General features: G+C 38.9%; 1 protein-coding gene across 3 annotated transcripts in view; it reads left to right on the forward strand.

Moving 5' to 3' along the window:
- The window catches only part of LOC135943146 (visual system homeobox 2-like), a 63,607-nt gene that overhangs the window by 14,360 nt on the left and 33,226 nt on the right, over positions 1-16,021 (forward strand). For all 3 annotated transcript variants that reach the window (XM_065489569.1, XM_065489567.1, XM_065489568.1), the window contains exon 3: positions 7,001-7,051. In XM_065489569.1, coding sequence (XP_065345641.1) covers positions 7,001-7,051 — 51 coding nt within the window. The remainder of the gene's footprint in view (positions 1-7,000; positions 7,052-16,021) is intronic.

Raw genomic sequence — 16,021 nt, forward strand, 5'->3', positions numbered from 1 at the left:
TCACTTTTGGCTTAATTACTTGTTAAATTAAGAATTTCGTTCATTCTCCGCAAAAGCAACTACTGCCACTTGCGTGCACAAATCAACGCGCTTTTCTAGCACTCTACGTGTGAATGTATATTACAGGGGTCGGCCACCCCCTCTATTTGTTTCGCTGCGTTTGCCCGCCGGGTTAAAAATTGAGTCAGTTTGCTCAGCACTTACGTTTGCTTTTATTAGCTTTGCGAAGTACCCTCAAACCCGTGAAATGCATTCCTTTTGGCTTTTTCGCCTCATATACTTCGTCTTTATGCGAGTAATTCAAGGAGAAACTAAAGAGACTAGATCTTGAATAGCCAAAAGTGCTTGGATTTTTTTTTTCAAAGTGTGATATCCGATTTTTTGTTTTTATTTATAAAGAATGTAGCAGGCAGCTTGAAATAACGGGCCCAAAATTTTGATCGACTCATCCAATTACAAATATTTTAAAACAGCATCGAAAAATTAAAATGCCGCTGTAAATTGTTTCATAAAATTATAATAATTTTATATTTTGCAAGAAGTTTTTTTTGTCGTTTTTCATATTTTTTAGCTCAGTAATTTTTTTATCAAAATGAGCTCTTTAGCCATTTCTTTTTTGTATTGGCCACCAATGGACGAGCCCAAGGAAGTTTTACATAATCATTGAATAACATTATCAAGTAAACTTTTAAAAACGGTTTTCTTTCGTCAAAGTATTGATTTTAACAACTATTTGCACAGTTTGCAATTTTAAATTCTAAATAATATGGAGTTGAAAAAAAGCTGCAAAGCTCCAGTGGTCATTAACTACCGTTATTAATTAACGCGGCTGAAAGCAGCAAACATATATTGGCTCAAAATAATGGTTAATTACGTGCAAGAATGCGCGGCCGGAAAATTATTGGCGTGTCGCGCCGACAGCAGAGCGCAAATAGGGCACACATAACGGGCAATGACTCAGCGAACCACTGGGAGAGAGTCGCGTCGGTTCAACCCTTCGCAGGCAATAATTTTGTTTCATTAGCAGCAACAATAATAACTACACTCGCATAGAGCCGCCCGACACGCCGTTTTATTTTTTATTTTCCCACCAGCGAAACGCCAAAGCTCATTTTCCATGCGGAATGCGTGGAAAAAATGCTCCTCTGCCTAACACACATCGGCACGAAACGAGCGTGGAACGGGGTGAAAACGGCAGTTCTGCCGGGAAAAAAGTGCGGGCGGAGCGAATTTTCGCAACGCCGGCGGGATAATTAATTTTAGGAATTACCTCAAGTGCCTCAATCCCATTTCAGCAGCGCGCTGGAATTCTCTCTCGTCTCGCTTGCAATGTAACAAACCGAAATAATGCAACAGCAAGCGAAATCATCAGCAGAAAGTGAAAAGGGTTGCCTACGGCACCCCGTCACGCGCAAGTAAGACTAATTTCTCTGGGTGACAGTGACAAATTACTCCACCCTTTCGGACCGCCGCCTATGCCCAGGATGGATTCCTCCGCCTTGCCCGCCGCTCTTGCTTCTGGGCCGAAATAAAAAGCAGTCGGCCCTTAACGAAATAATTTAATTACTAAATATCTGCTGAATTAGTTCATTAGCAAATAGTTCCTACACAGAAGCAGTAAATATGGGGATGTTAAATGTAAATGAAAATTAATTGCAAATCCAGGAACGTACACAGACGTCCTCTCGTCAAAGTTTGATGAATAATAGTATTCATCGTCCTCTATCAGTTTTAAAATGCTTTTGGTACACTTGTGTCTCCCTGATTATGAAAATTTTGTCTATTCATATATATTATTTTTAAATAAAGAACTTCTAGAAAATTAGGTCATCAGGGAAAAGGAAATATGTTTGGCTATTAAGCAAATTTGCAGTATATTGCATACCTCAACAGTTTTATAACAGACAGGGATACCATTTTTCTCCTCTCGAATGTCGAAATTTACATTTTAAATTCTTTTTTTTTAATTTTGACTTTTTTATATAGTGAAAATAAAAATGATACATGTAACACGATTCGTCACTGTAATACTCGATTCAATTTAATCTAAGTATATTCATAAATATGTATATTCTTATAGGCCTTTTAGTAAATACTCTTATAATCGGTTGAAATGTCGAAATGAAAATTGTGAGCACTGAACTTGGTTTGCATCAGGTGAAATTAGTACATTCACAATTGATTAAAACGTTGCATCCTATAAAAGTTACAGTGACAAAGATGGCAAAAAACATGGTGCGGACTAAATCAATTTAGCAGACGAAGACAACTATTCAACTGTGTAAAATAGTTTTAAGCAATGATATTTACAATATATTTTGTAAATCATAATTAACTTCATATCATATTACAAAGACTAAAAATATTAATAAAGTGATTATTTTTTTAATATGTAAAGTTTTATTTTGTATTACCGCGATGAGAACATACACAATATAATGAAGAATAAAAGAATATATTCTTTGCACCCAATCAAACGCTTTATATTCATATAGCCAAGCATGATTTGCTTCAATATTCGATGCCCGAGCTATTTTCCAACATTTCAATCTTGACCAGACAAACTCCAACGATGAAGTAACTGTAGAAAGCTCAGGTCAAGTAGTATGCCATTTTACCCGGACGTGGCTAATTGACACTTATTCACACCTCTTGGTTATTTTATCATCGGCGGCGGCGTGGTGTGTAATCATTCCAATTACCGTTCGCGTACATAATAACACAACAGAACGCCTGCTGCTCGAATTTGCGCCTCGTTACATTCTCCTCCTGCGCGCTTATTTGCCCAGGCAAGACAGGCCGTTTCCTTTCTTTCTGCATTGTTAAGAGGCGCATGGAACAATATCCAGATTATTTGGCAAGTCACCGCCATTAAACCTGACATATTTATTCAAATTAGTGCGCGAAGCTAACTGCTTGAACGCACGCACAATTTCACTTTCAATAAAATACAAGCGAACGGAGAACGGATGTTTGCGTCAAACTAATTTTCCGTTCTGAAAGTAGATTCTTTCAAATTACCGTTTTCGTTGGCGGGAGTAACGGGAAACGGTGAATCGGTCTCCAGGTGCTGTCAAACAGGCCATTATTACAACATTACCTACGACCCGCGTGCGTATTCTTTTCCTGCACTTTATTGGCAACACAAAGGGCGTGCTGAAATGCAGCTCGGCACACATTAGGTCGTTTAAGGGCAACCAAAACAGAGATCGCGTAACCTATTGTGTGCCACTTAAGGGCTGAAAGAAGAGCCTGCAAGGGCGTGTAAAACTATCCCACCGACAGTGTCTCGGATGTCTCTTCTATATTCTGCTGCTGCATGCAGCGCTACAAATTGGCACGCACCGACATTAGAATTGCCTGTAAAAATAATAAGCGTTACGTGTTCACCCACTTCGCGGTGTTGTGTTTCCTCCTTTCAGATTGAATTTGCCTATCAGGGACACGCCAATTTATAGCTGGACCAGAACGAATCGGAGTTTACTTTCGCACAAAGCGCCGGTTTGATTGGAAAAATTAGTTTTAATTGCAGATAGCAGCACGCGTTGGATGTAATTAAATGAGCGTGGAAACGACGTGGAATTCAGAAATAAAATGCATGTCATGCGAGCATGGGCGGAGGTTACAAGTATTGTTATCGCTGTGCAGCCGTCACCACCAGCTATTCTCGCGCAGACGAGAGAAAAGCAGAGGCGCGCTCTAGAGACTGGGTTGGTTTATTATTTTTATTTTCATATAGACTGTGAGGAGGGTTCAGCTCGAAAATGCGTGCAAATGCTCTGTCGGGTAGAGTAAATTATACATTTCATTATGCAACTAGTTAAGTGGCGAAAATCTTGTCGGACAAAAGTGCAACGCAAGAAGAAGTTTAATGATTAGGTTAAAATCTTCTTGAAAAGTTGTGTACGTTAAAATACTGACAGTATAGATCAATAAAATTAGTTTAATCAATCAGAAATCAGAATTTCACAATGGGATCAAATATTGAAACGTCCATTTTCAGAGGGCTTTTACTGTCACATTTTATATATCACAATTTATTAATGATAAGTCCCTCACTTTACACTCCACAAAGTATTTTGAACACTATTTATTCCACCAGTCCCGAGTATTCTGCACTAATTGGATCGGATCTGCTTAGCAAGATTACGTTAACCAGGTTTGCCAGCCTACATTACGCCACCCGGTCGTTAATTCACATCCAACATGTGTTAGTGTCACCTAATGTCAGTCAAAATAATGATAATAATTCGCCACATCCTCTGAATTAATTCATTACGTGCACGGTGGGGCCGTGTGGTGTAATATTTATTTATTTACTTTGGCCGCAGCGGATCCTGCCAGTCATACATAGCAGTGCCAGTTTAACCAGGTAATATTATTTCAGGTCTGCCTCACACTTGTTATTTTAGCCGCTCAACTAGTAATGACAGTAATAACGCGCGCGCCGGATAAATATTGTGTGTGTGTGCTCCGTCAAATTGCTTATTTCTGACGCTCGGCCGCGCGGAAAACAATAATAATCACCCAAGTAGGGGCCAAATTGAAATATTAGCCACGTCATTTAGTTTAATAATCGGCCACTTGGTGCGGGAACTTTTCCGATTCTTGAAAAGTCACTCTCGGCAATTTTATGAATGAAATTCTCAATTGTCTGAAAACGTTATACTAAAATCAACAATAAAAAATAAAAAAAATAAAAATTAACAATATATATTTTGTATACCTTTATTTCAGAGTTTAATTGCACAAAATAGCCGCTGTACAGTGTATGGAAAGTAGAATTGGATGTTTACCTATAAAATTTCTCCAATATCAGAGGAAGTTTTGTGGAAAGAAAAAGAGCAATTTCGTAATTTATATTAATTAGAATTTCATCCAATTTATGTATCATTACAGAGTTTTTGATCCGAATTCCAATTTTTTAACTAATTTAAAAGTGGGAGTAAATTCCAGAAGCCCTCTCCCTCTCTCAATGGGGCCTGCCAAAGAGCTGTGTTGTGTGGCACAATCGCGAAAGCAAGATCAGCCAATTTGCGGTGCAAAACTGGCCGAGCGAAGGAAGTGGATTCAAGTTCAGCTATTATTCTTGGATAAATTATTAACACGCCAAGGTGTGAAGCAAACAGGCAGCAGCATAAAAACAACGAACGTGTGATTTGGCGTGTCGCTTTTGTGGGAGCGAGCGAGCGGATAACGCGAGCAGGGATATATAGGGAGGAAAAAAAAACAACACGAATCCCCAACTGCAGCCGCAGCAGCTCTTTTCAATGGGCGCATTATCCGCGCATTCACAAACACCTCGTCTGTGTATATCGCCAGGCTCTGCTCCAAATTAAATCAAACACTCTTGTAAGAATTCCTCGGTAGGTGGCTGTTTGTTAATAACAGCGTGGCGCTATTAAGTGCGCACTGCGGTCATTGTTTCGCGCGCGGCTGCAGCTGGAACATTGTCCGACACACACGCACGCACGCCGAGATGGATTTTTCGTTCTGCCGGTGTGTTGGGCCAGAAATTTCGAACCATGCATATGCACACATCTCGCTCACTGACATATTTTCCGCTCCAAGTGGCCTGTGGATTTGATAAACATTGTCTTCACCGCTGTTGCTGCTGCGGAAAAATAGTTGACTCTGACTTTTTGAGCGCAATATGCAACGAGGATGTCCGTGAAACAAAGCAGGTTGCATAACAAGGCCCCTATTTTTTGTGTTCAATTTTTTTTAGATGTACTCAACAAAGCGTAAGAACCGTAAGGCAAAGAAGAATTTAACAAAATTATATTTTCATTTTCTTGATTTTGCCAAATCAAACGAAGTTGTATATCAACTTAAATAAATTAAAATTTAAAATTAAAACGAAATAAAATTCTAGCATTTTAAGTAGATCGGTCATTTATCCGCTATGAAGAATCGGATCAGTAGTTGGCCAATGTGCGTCAGTCTGAAGCGTGCATTTCGATTAGATGGCTTCACTCGCAGCGGGCCGTCACAGCTGCAATCAAAATTGAAACCTCGGTCGGACGGCCAGCTTCTATTAATGAGCATTTAAAGCCTGCCAAAATATAAAACCGACCGAAAAAAACGACGAGCTACAGGCCCCTGTTTTTATGTGTATACGTTCCCTGATAAACGAGCTGAAAAACACAGAGGTTTCGGGGGGAAAATATCGGGTGGAAATTTTTCTTATGGCGGCTGAACCAGACTTGGGGAGATGCCTTCGTGAAATATTGAAGGAAATCGGCAATTTATTTCTCTCGCTCGAATTCTCTTTGGCGTGTTTGCGGTCGCCGTGCGTAAAATATGAAGGAAGGCGTAATATCCGTGCCGCGAAAGGAGCGAATTTTACCGCTTATTCGAAATATACAGAATTTAAGAAATGCGCGTGAAATGACAAAATATTCATGTTTGATTTGCAGCACTGTTTCTCTTTTTCAACTCACTCAACATGAGATAATAAATAAATTTCTTCCACTCTGCTTTTCACTGAGGCGCCGGCGTTTTTTATGACGGCAATTCTATTATGCATGATATACGCACTGCAGGCTCCGACCAATGAATATTTAGCACCCATCGGCGCATCACACAGTTTTTATGCTCCGCGTGCATTTCCTGGGGATGAACAACGACAAACACAAAAGTTGCGACGTTGTTGGTGCTGTTCAGGCTCTGTCATTTTATATTTAAGGTAGTATAGCTCTCTGTTGTTTCCGCATGGCAACTGACAGAGAAACTTGCATTCACAAAGGAAATTTAAAATTAAAAACGCCATAGCTTCTAGGAAAAAAGAAACTGTTTTATTATGAAACTCATACAAACATATAAGACCCAAAAAATTGAAATAATATTTTCCCTAGCGTTTTTATGAAATTTCCAAAATAGTTGCTAAATTTTTATTTCAAAAGAGAAATAAGGAAAAACTCCAAAAAGTGCAAAAATTAATCTTCAAAGAAAATCTGCTATCTCGATTATTTGTTAATTTCTGTTTTTTGTGTTCCAGGTTTCCCTTCGCTGAAAAACTCATTTGTCGGTGGAGGATCGTGCATGCCTGGTGAGTATAACAAAAACGGTCTAGCTATTATGGTCGTTTTCATAAACGCTTATCGCGCGTAATCAAATCATCTCTCTCGAGTCCACTCTTTTAGACGAATAATAACATCAGCAGGCGAATTTCCAAAACATTTCACCCGCGTTTCAAAAAACAAATTCAATTATCCAATTACAATGGTTTTTTACCGCCATCATTTGCATCCCTCGGGAGAGCATTCGCGAAAGCTGCCGGCGCGTAAATAATGTGATTGTCGGCGAGCGCGACCATTACTTTTCATTATTAATTCAAACGCGCGTGACATCCACGCCGGCGTCGACTCTCTCGCATCCACATGCGTATGTGTGTGTATATGTTGCGAACCAACAGGGGACTCGTACCAGAGTATAAATTTTCGCCGCCGCGGATAAATTCAAATATAAAACGGAGGCATATCAGGCCGTAATGTGCAGTGTGGCACCCCTTTTTTCAGCGCATGCAGCAAGTCAGCCAGCCAGTCGCGTTTCCTACGTACTTTATTTTTCCGTTTCATACGTTTCAATGAGGCGGAAAAGCTCAAAACTATATACGTATATACGTATTTCGTGTGCGGCAAGTGGAGGGGAGCTGCACAAACATTCATTAATGCAGCGATTAATTAAGCTATCAATCAGGCCGCTGACCAACTTCAAAGTATAGGCAAATTTCAGCACTGGTGTGAATTGCTTTTCATTCATACTTTCTTGATTGGCGGTTAAGTGGGGCCTTGCCAAGTAGACTGGAAGTGTCGGTTGCGCAGAAAATTCAATTCCAAATTCTTTTCAAATATTGATACCGAATTATAATTTAATTTCAAAATATTTGGAAACTTTGATAGTTTTAGATATTAGCTATTATGGAGTGGAGCCAATGTTCTATGCAGTTTTAAAAGAAATCAGAGGGGTCCGAGAAATTTCTTTTAAGACTGATTGATGTACCTGAAGAAATATTTAGACGTCAAATGTAATGGTTTTTGTTGGAAAGAACGTCAAAATTAGGAGAGATGAATAGTAGTAATAATGTGTTATTGATTTTAAATTAAGTATATGAATGTTTATTTTTTAAATTTAAAGTTAGGCCAATTTAGAAGTAATTATTGGCTGTTGCTCGCTCAGCAGAAGCTATCATTAACAGATAAATATTATTATCTAAACACAAAAACAGTGTTTGCAAAAATAAAAACAAATGGGAAACAAATAAATTGAAATATTCATCATGTTTTCTTTCTTTTTTGCGTCCTTCTATTTCTGAGTTATTTTTTCACATCATGGCAGCTTAAAATTAATAAAAATTAATTCATAAATGAATTCATTATGGTATAAGTTTTCTAGCCATGATAGCAAATATTTTACCAACAAAATATTTCTTATTTGTATAAAAATATGTAGAGTAATAAAAGAGAGAGAGAGAGAAATAGGCAACACATTAACACTGCTTGACTAACTTGTGACTCTATATATAGGCAGCAGTGTTTGCGTAGCAAATGAAGCGCTTAAGGCCTTAATGGCTAACTTTTCCATTTTACACGACACGCATAACAAGCAAGTTCACTCGAGTGTCAAACATTAATTTTCTCTAATAAATTGGCAAACAAAGGCGGTCGTGCCGGTTAAAAGGAAAGCACTCTGTTGCTGCTGGCTGGGCGGAATAAGAAACTTCTCTCCTCCTCCTCAGCTCCGAAGATAAATCTGTTAACTCCGTCATCTTTTTTATTATGATGGCCTTTCAGCGCGCCGCACGAGTTAAAGTGAATGAGTGAGTGCTTCGGCGGAGGCAGCAGCAGCCGAGGAGGAGGCGCATTAGCATGCTAATAGCTCCTGCCTCGCCGAGTGATGCGCTAATTTAGACGAGAATTTTCGCTCCATAGAGCCTGTCACATTGATGAGCGCCAAGGCGTCTCCGCTAATGAAAGGCTGGCTCTCGGCCTCGCTTCCAAATTGCCTAGTCTGCATGCAAAACAAATTAATCAGGACTCTGGACTTAAAAATGTTGCTTTGTAGCTTTTATAATAAAAATTCAACATACCTACAAAAATTCAGAAAAATAAACAGCTCAAAATATTTATCAGGTCCTTTACAAAATTTAAAACGTGTGTATCTTTTTAAAACTTTTTTTTTAATATTTACATCAATATATGTTTGCAATTGCAGTGATTTTTTTACTTGATTTTTAATGAGGTTGAGAAAAATTAATTAATATTTTTTCAATAATCGTGTCACTAGCACTTATTATGGTAATGATGCAGCCTGAATAAATTATGAAATAAATTTAGAAGATAAATTTGGACCTCTTAACATTATGTGGTAAAAATAAGTTTTTAATTTAAATTAATAATTTTACTGCGGATTAGCTGACCAAATATATCCCTTAGACTCCAAATAAAAGAAAACAACGAGATAATATAATATGTCAATTAGTAAACTGTTTGAAATGCATATTTAATAAATATACATCATTTGATTTTCAAACCTCAACATTTACTTATTTGGATGTTATAGTTATTCTCAACCATAAACATGCGAGTGCTTTGCGTAAATCGATAGTTATTATTATGGAATAAAGACGTCAGTGACGAACTGAACAACTTTGATTACTGCTAATCTGTAATTTTTATTTATAATATTCCCTCACCAAAAAATTCAATTTGGCCTTTTGGTAATTCAGTTAGGATAACCAATCTTTGACCTGTTGAAAATTCAGTAGCGATGTGAAACTGAAGTTGATAAAAATGTTTCACCCTTACGCGGGGGAATTGATTAGATTACTAGACCGATTAATAATGATTAATGGTGAAAAAAATTGAGAATTGAATTTAGTTGAAATTTTCCTAAATCTTGTTTCTTAATATCATTAGTATATTTTTCCTTTGTAAGGAATTTAATTTTAAAAAAAGAGTCACACTAAAAGAAAGCTTAAATTCTCGTGGACGCCCCTTTGCCATTCTAAACGAATTTCCCAGTTGTCCTATGCACATTTTTTTTAATTTGGCCAAAGTGCAGGCTTGAACAATAGCCTTTAAAAGTTCCCGCACAATTTCTTGAGGAACGAGCGAGCAGCCGTCGACAAAAGGATGGTGTTAATCTTTTGTGAACAGAAATTCATCTCTCTCACACCTTAAGAGAGTGAGAGGACGAAGAAAGAGCGTGGAGAGGGTTCGTTCGTTCGCTTGCTCGCTCTGCGCACAAACAACAGCGAAACAGCACCACTTTTTTATTCCCTTAACATTTTTCGTGGGCTCGAAAAGCTGTCTCCAAGCACGACTGAATTAAAGAGCGAGGAGAGCGACGCGGAGAGAAACAGATTCTGCGAGTGCAAATATGGCTCATTTGCTGTGTTTCGCTTTGCCATTCTTCGCGGGCAACCCCTTGAAGCATCGATTTTTACCGTGAAGAAATGCGCCGAAAATATCCGCGCCGCGAATTTCCGCCTCTCGTCTTTTTTCCCGCGCGTACACACCTCTTAGTGAGCCAGAGAGAGAGGAAAAATCCGGCCGGCGTGGCTGTTGCTGTGAAGAGATTTTTCCACGAGCATGTTAGCAGGGTGTTATTAGCCTGATGTTTAGAGGCGCGCTTGTCGAGTGGTTGCGCCGGCAACTTTTCAGCCCGATAGCTAGCTAGCTTGCGAGCAGCATTCAGAGCGAGGCGTGAAAAGTGAAGTGAGAGAGAAAAATGAGTCTCGCCGCGCGTCGTCGCAGGGATAGAAACAAAGCAACAAGCAACCCTCTCGTGAAAACTGCATCAAATGCTGCTGCTGGCAGCTCTGTTTGTGCGTGAATGTGTGTGCTCTCACCAGCCTACTCTGCTGCTTTTTATTAATCCATTTATGCGCGCTGCCGTGCTAAATGCATTGTGTTTATTTGGAGCTGAGCGCGAAAACTCGCACACAGATGCTTTTGTTGTCCCGCGTGCTGTGTGCTTTGCTTTTCCGTCCGTTCGTGTATTGGTCTCGCGCACTATATACACGTAAGCGCGGGCCTATTGTTTTAATTTGCTGCGATGTATTGCTGCTCGCGTGAAGCTGTTTTGTCTGACGTAATGCGAGAAAATCATTCTCTCTTAATTTTGCTTTCAATGCCCGCAATTAACTTTGGCGAGAAAATTGCAATTCAAGTGAGGATAATCAGGCGAGCAAATCGTTTCAAGTGGATCTGAAAATGAAGATTTAGGGAGAGGTGGATGAAAATAATATCGTAGGGGTACTGCAGCATTTCATTAAAAAACAACGTTCATTATATTCATATAAAATTAGAGCGAATAAACCTGTTCCTCGCATTCAGCGGCACCAAATTCCCATTACAAGTGGTGCCCCAAACTGTTTGGTATGGACCAGCATTTCTCTTTAAATTCTTGTCTCAAATTGTTCTTTTTCATTTAATAATATTTAAAATGAAATATATTTAAATTAATCTGATTAGCAGGAAATTCACGATTAGGATTGACAATAGTTTTTTTTCCAATTAAAAATTTGTTTTTTTATGACTTTTTTAAGGGTGGATTAATTCCTCCCGATAATATTGAATATCGTATTCAAAACTAGAAATGGTTTAATCTGGAAATTTAAACGATTTCTTTCTATTTCCAGAGCTAGATGGTTTCAATAATTTATTTTAACTTTTTTAATGTAGCGGGAATTTTTTTTTAAACTTTTAAGTAATCTGTTGATATAGATTATTTGCGAGATTTTACATTTTTATTTAAATCAGCGCAATCAAACATCGAATGATTACAGTTCTTGCATTTCTGCTGTTAAAACGTCTTCCCACATTGTTTGCACCTGAGAACAAAGGAGTGCGGCGTGAAAAGGTGCGCTAAACAGGTTTCAAATGGGCCCTCTCAGAGGAAAACAGCTCGATTCACTCGCGCGCGGTGGAAGCAATCAATATTTGCAGATGCTTCTAATAAACACGATGCGTGAAACCGTCGATAAGTCCGTTCACTGCTGTTTTCACGGTGGCTCTCTCACAATCAGTAGCGAGCCAGAATGAAAGAGAGAACGCTCGCTCGCGAGAGAGGGAAGAGAGAGCCACTCTGTGCGAAAATCCGGCGACATGTCGCTTACAATGGCCCTCTCTAAAATTCCTGCTGCTCGCTCTCTTTCGCGACTGCTACTTAGGGTGAGCATTATTCTGGCGCCGCCTGATGAGGCTCATTTCAGCAGAAAATATTTTTATCGATTGGCACTTTTTAATCTCTCAACCGGCGCCGACGAGAGAGTGCGCGCGGCTGAAAAATTGCGCCTCTCTCACTCTTTCTCCTTCCTCATTCACACCTTGAGCGTGCTCTCTCGCTCTCTCACACACACGCTCTCGGGGAATTAGCTTTCTTGCCTTGATTTCGCTCCACTGAATACATTTTTCAGCTGCAGAAAGGGTTGCTAGAGAGCTGCACGGTGTGTTATTGTTGAAACAAAGCACCCAGATGACGTGCTGGTTATCTTAAAGAGTGTTGTTTCACCACACCACATTAATTTCTTCTGCACGGACCGAATGGATTAGCTGGACCAACTTGGTCCAGCCAATAAATTTTGTGCTGAGATTTTTTTTTAAAATTATTTGCATTGTGCAAATGGACAAATTGTTTGAAGCTTTTCTCACTTAACAGAAAATTTGCTCAAAGTGGATCAGTACTGAAAAATTCTGAAAAATAATTTTCCCCTACACGCCCTTACTAGTCCAAATTTGAGTATTGCTCATTGATGAGAAAATTATTCAAATTAACAACGAATTCACCCAGGAGGATTTTTAATCCAAACTAATTGAAGTAAAAAAATCACAATCACGTTCTCTCCTAAACTCAAGTTTCAAATTTTTGATTTATTTAAAAAGTGACTAAATTTTAACCAGACAAGTTCTGAAATGTTCGTAAAAATAATTACTTAAACACGTCATTTTCTAAATTACTTAAAGCCTTGGTTTTTTCATGTATGAGTTTCACTTGCAACAAAAAACAGCTGTTTTTGCGTCTTGCTTATTCCCTTGGCACCGCAGCAGTTTTGTATTTTTAAAGAATTGTGCACTCCCTTCTACATCTCCAGCAGCATCATCTTGGTGGCACTAATCTCGTGAATAAATTCATATTTACACCGCGTGGCACCTGCTAAATGTGTAACAATGCACGGAGTCTTGTCAGCAGGCCAAGGCGGTGGTGGTTCGCTTCCACCCCCCGAAAGTGTGCGCGCGTGTACGACACGAGCGAGTGCGGATTTTCAAGGCTGAATGTCTCCAGCGTGCATGTATATTCATGGATTTCGCCTCTCTCGCGCGCGCTGGCATGGGGATGGGGGTGTAAAAAGAAGCCACGCGGCTAATTAAAGTGACGCCGAAGAGCGAGGGAGAAAAGAGTCGTGAGTGAATAAGTGTATGTATACACACACATCACGAAATGTGTTGAGTCTCGTGCACGCTTTCCTACGTCTGTTTACGCGCGTACTTCAGCTCGGCGCTTTATGTGTGCGATGCTGCTGCGGGCAGGGTAGGCGCGAACGCTGCCGAATTAAATTTGCATATCGAGCAGCTAATGACACTCCTTGCGGAAAAATGGGGAAAATGTATCGTTGCTCGGTAAAATGTGAAAAAAATGTATCGTGTGAGCCTCCTGTGCGTTAAGAAAGATGATAAATATTTTTTTTCTAATTTTAGGGGAATGTAAACGATTGTTGAAGGCAATCTTTTCCTAATATTAGCAATTCACACACGTAAACTGCAAAATTTGTTACTCAACGGTGTTATAAACTTTAAATGAACAAAATATATAAAAATAAAATATGTGTAATGCTTTCAAATTCAAATACAATTTTCAATTCATTTTATTCTTTGAATATTGATCATTTGTTGAGGTAGACTTTTTGACTAGCTGAATCGATCGAAGCATTTTTTTTAATATTTAGAGTTGTCTGTGTGACTTTGGCCGGAAAAATTGGCTTATGGTTTTTAAATGAACAAATGACATATTTGCCCCCTCAGTTTTGTGCCGACTGACCTGATATTTCAGCTTGACTTTAGTTGGATAAATTTTTTAATCAACCTGATTTTAATTTATTTGAAAATAAAAACATCGGCAAGAAATTATTCCTGCGTGCATACGATAAAGATATAAAATTTTATTAGGTCTCAGAATATATGCGGTTTTTTGCTCTAAACCTAGAAAAAAAATTGCCAAGAAACCCTAAAGAAAAAAAACTCTCCTCGGAGGAATGTCAAAAATATTTATCAATTGATTTGTCCTACGAATATTGTTGACGAACCGGTATTCCCCTATAGACTAAACATGCAAACTTTTCTATTTATTTTTTTAATTATTAAAACCGCAATAAAATTTTTATACTACTGAGCCATGTACACGCCAGGCACCATGAATTTAATAAAGTCACCACCAACTATAATCCTCAGAGTTTCCTCGCACTCACAATTGAAGCAAGTATAAAAGTCCCATCCGTCGCGTCATTCATTCGCTCTAATTGCAAACTGGCTCTTCCTCTTCGGAGAGTTTCCAGGTGAAAAAATGTTTCCCTCGCATTTTGCGCCCCCAGTGTATACGTGGCGATTTTATTTGCAATTTATTTACATTTTGTCCTCGAGTGGAGGCAAGGCTTGTTTTTCCAAGCCACTCTGCCTGGTAGAGTGAGTCAATTCTGCGAAGCTGCTGTGTTTCCACTCGGCGAGTACATGCTGCATCTGTACATACAAGTGCGCGTATACACGACGACGGCACTGCTTGCCATGTATTCAAAGGGGTGTGCGCGCGCGACAAGCAAACTGATTTTAAACAACAGCAGCACTGTGCAGGGCCCTCTCTTTTTTCTCTCTCTGGTGCGCGCAACGCGCTCTCTCGTCGCTGCTAATCTGTGCGAGTTGTGCGTACTTTTTCACCGGGTAATGATAATTGTGTTTCTCGCCATCCGAGCATGCAATTTTAATGCGCATGTCTGCTAATTAAGTAAATGGCAGATGGATGTGCACAGACAGGGGATGCGCAGATTTTGTAGTGTTTCAGCTCTGCAAATGGATTTCGGAAAATGTATACTGCTGCGCAAAAATATCAACTCGGTGAAATGTCGATGGAAAGAGAAGGCGAGACAAAAAAGTTGAATTTGGTCGCTCTCCCAGTCAAACAGCATTTTTTATTTAATTACTGAAATTACGTATTTATTATTTGAAAAACATTGTTTGGTCGGCAGTGCTTCAGGACATATTGATTTGTTAATAAATCAATAAATAAGGAAAGTGATAACATGAAAATATCAGCTCTCAAGATCTTAGCTTCTTAAAATTGTTGTAAACAAGGACACATTAGTCATCGTCTGTTTTCGTTTTTAATGAAATAAATCTGGCTTTGCACTCCTACAAAGAATTTTGCAGTTAGAGTTTGACATATTTTGGTATGAGTTGAGTTACCTGAAAAATACTGTTTTAACAAAATTATTTAAAAAATTATTTATTAATGGATTTAATTTTCTAGAGAGTTAAAACAATTCCAAATCAAGTACCTCGACTTATAAGTGATTTTCTCATTGAAATAATAAAATTTTGTCAAATAGAACTACAGCATTCGTATAATTTTTGCCCTCCACGGAATAGTAGAAATAATCCCTCTCCAGTAATAATGAGCCGTATTTTTTCATTTCATTGTTCTCGTCTGCTCCAGTCCACCGACCTTTTCCCGTATTAAATATCGAAAAAGCAGCGTTAGAATGAGCAGAATAATCGATCGGAACACAATACACACTGTTGGAAAATAAGCGAGCGCGAGTGGAATAAACCGGGCGGAGCCTGCCTGCTGCACCTCCAATTTATTCTGTGTCGGCAAATTCGCTGCTCATCGCCGAACTAATGAGCAAAAGGCAGCCTGTGCGCTGTGATGAAGACGCAGAGAGACAGGCTCTCGTTATAAGCTTCATATTTTCATTAAGGGATGATGATGGAAATTAGTCTGGAAAATTAATTTAGAAAATACTTGC

Source organism: Cloeon dipterum, chromosome 4, assembly GCF_949628265.1.
Source record: "Cloeon dipterum chromosome 4, ieCloDipt1.1, whole genome shotgun sequence".
Taxonomy (NCBI): Eukaryota; Metazoa; Arthropoda; class Insecta; order Ephemeroptera; family Baetidae; genus Cloeon; species Cloeon dipterum.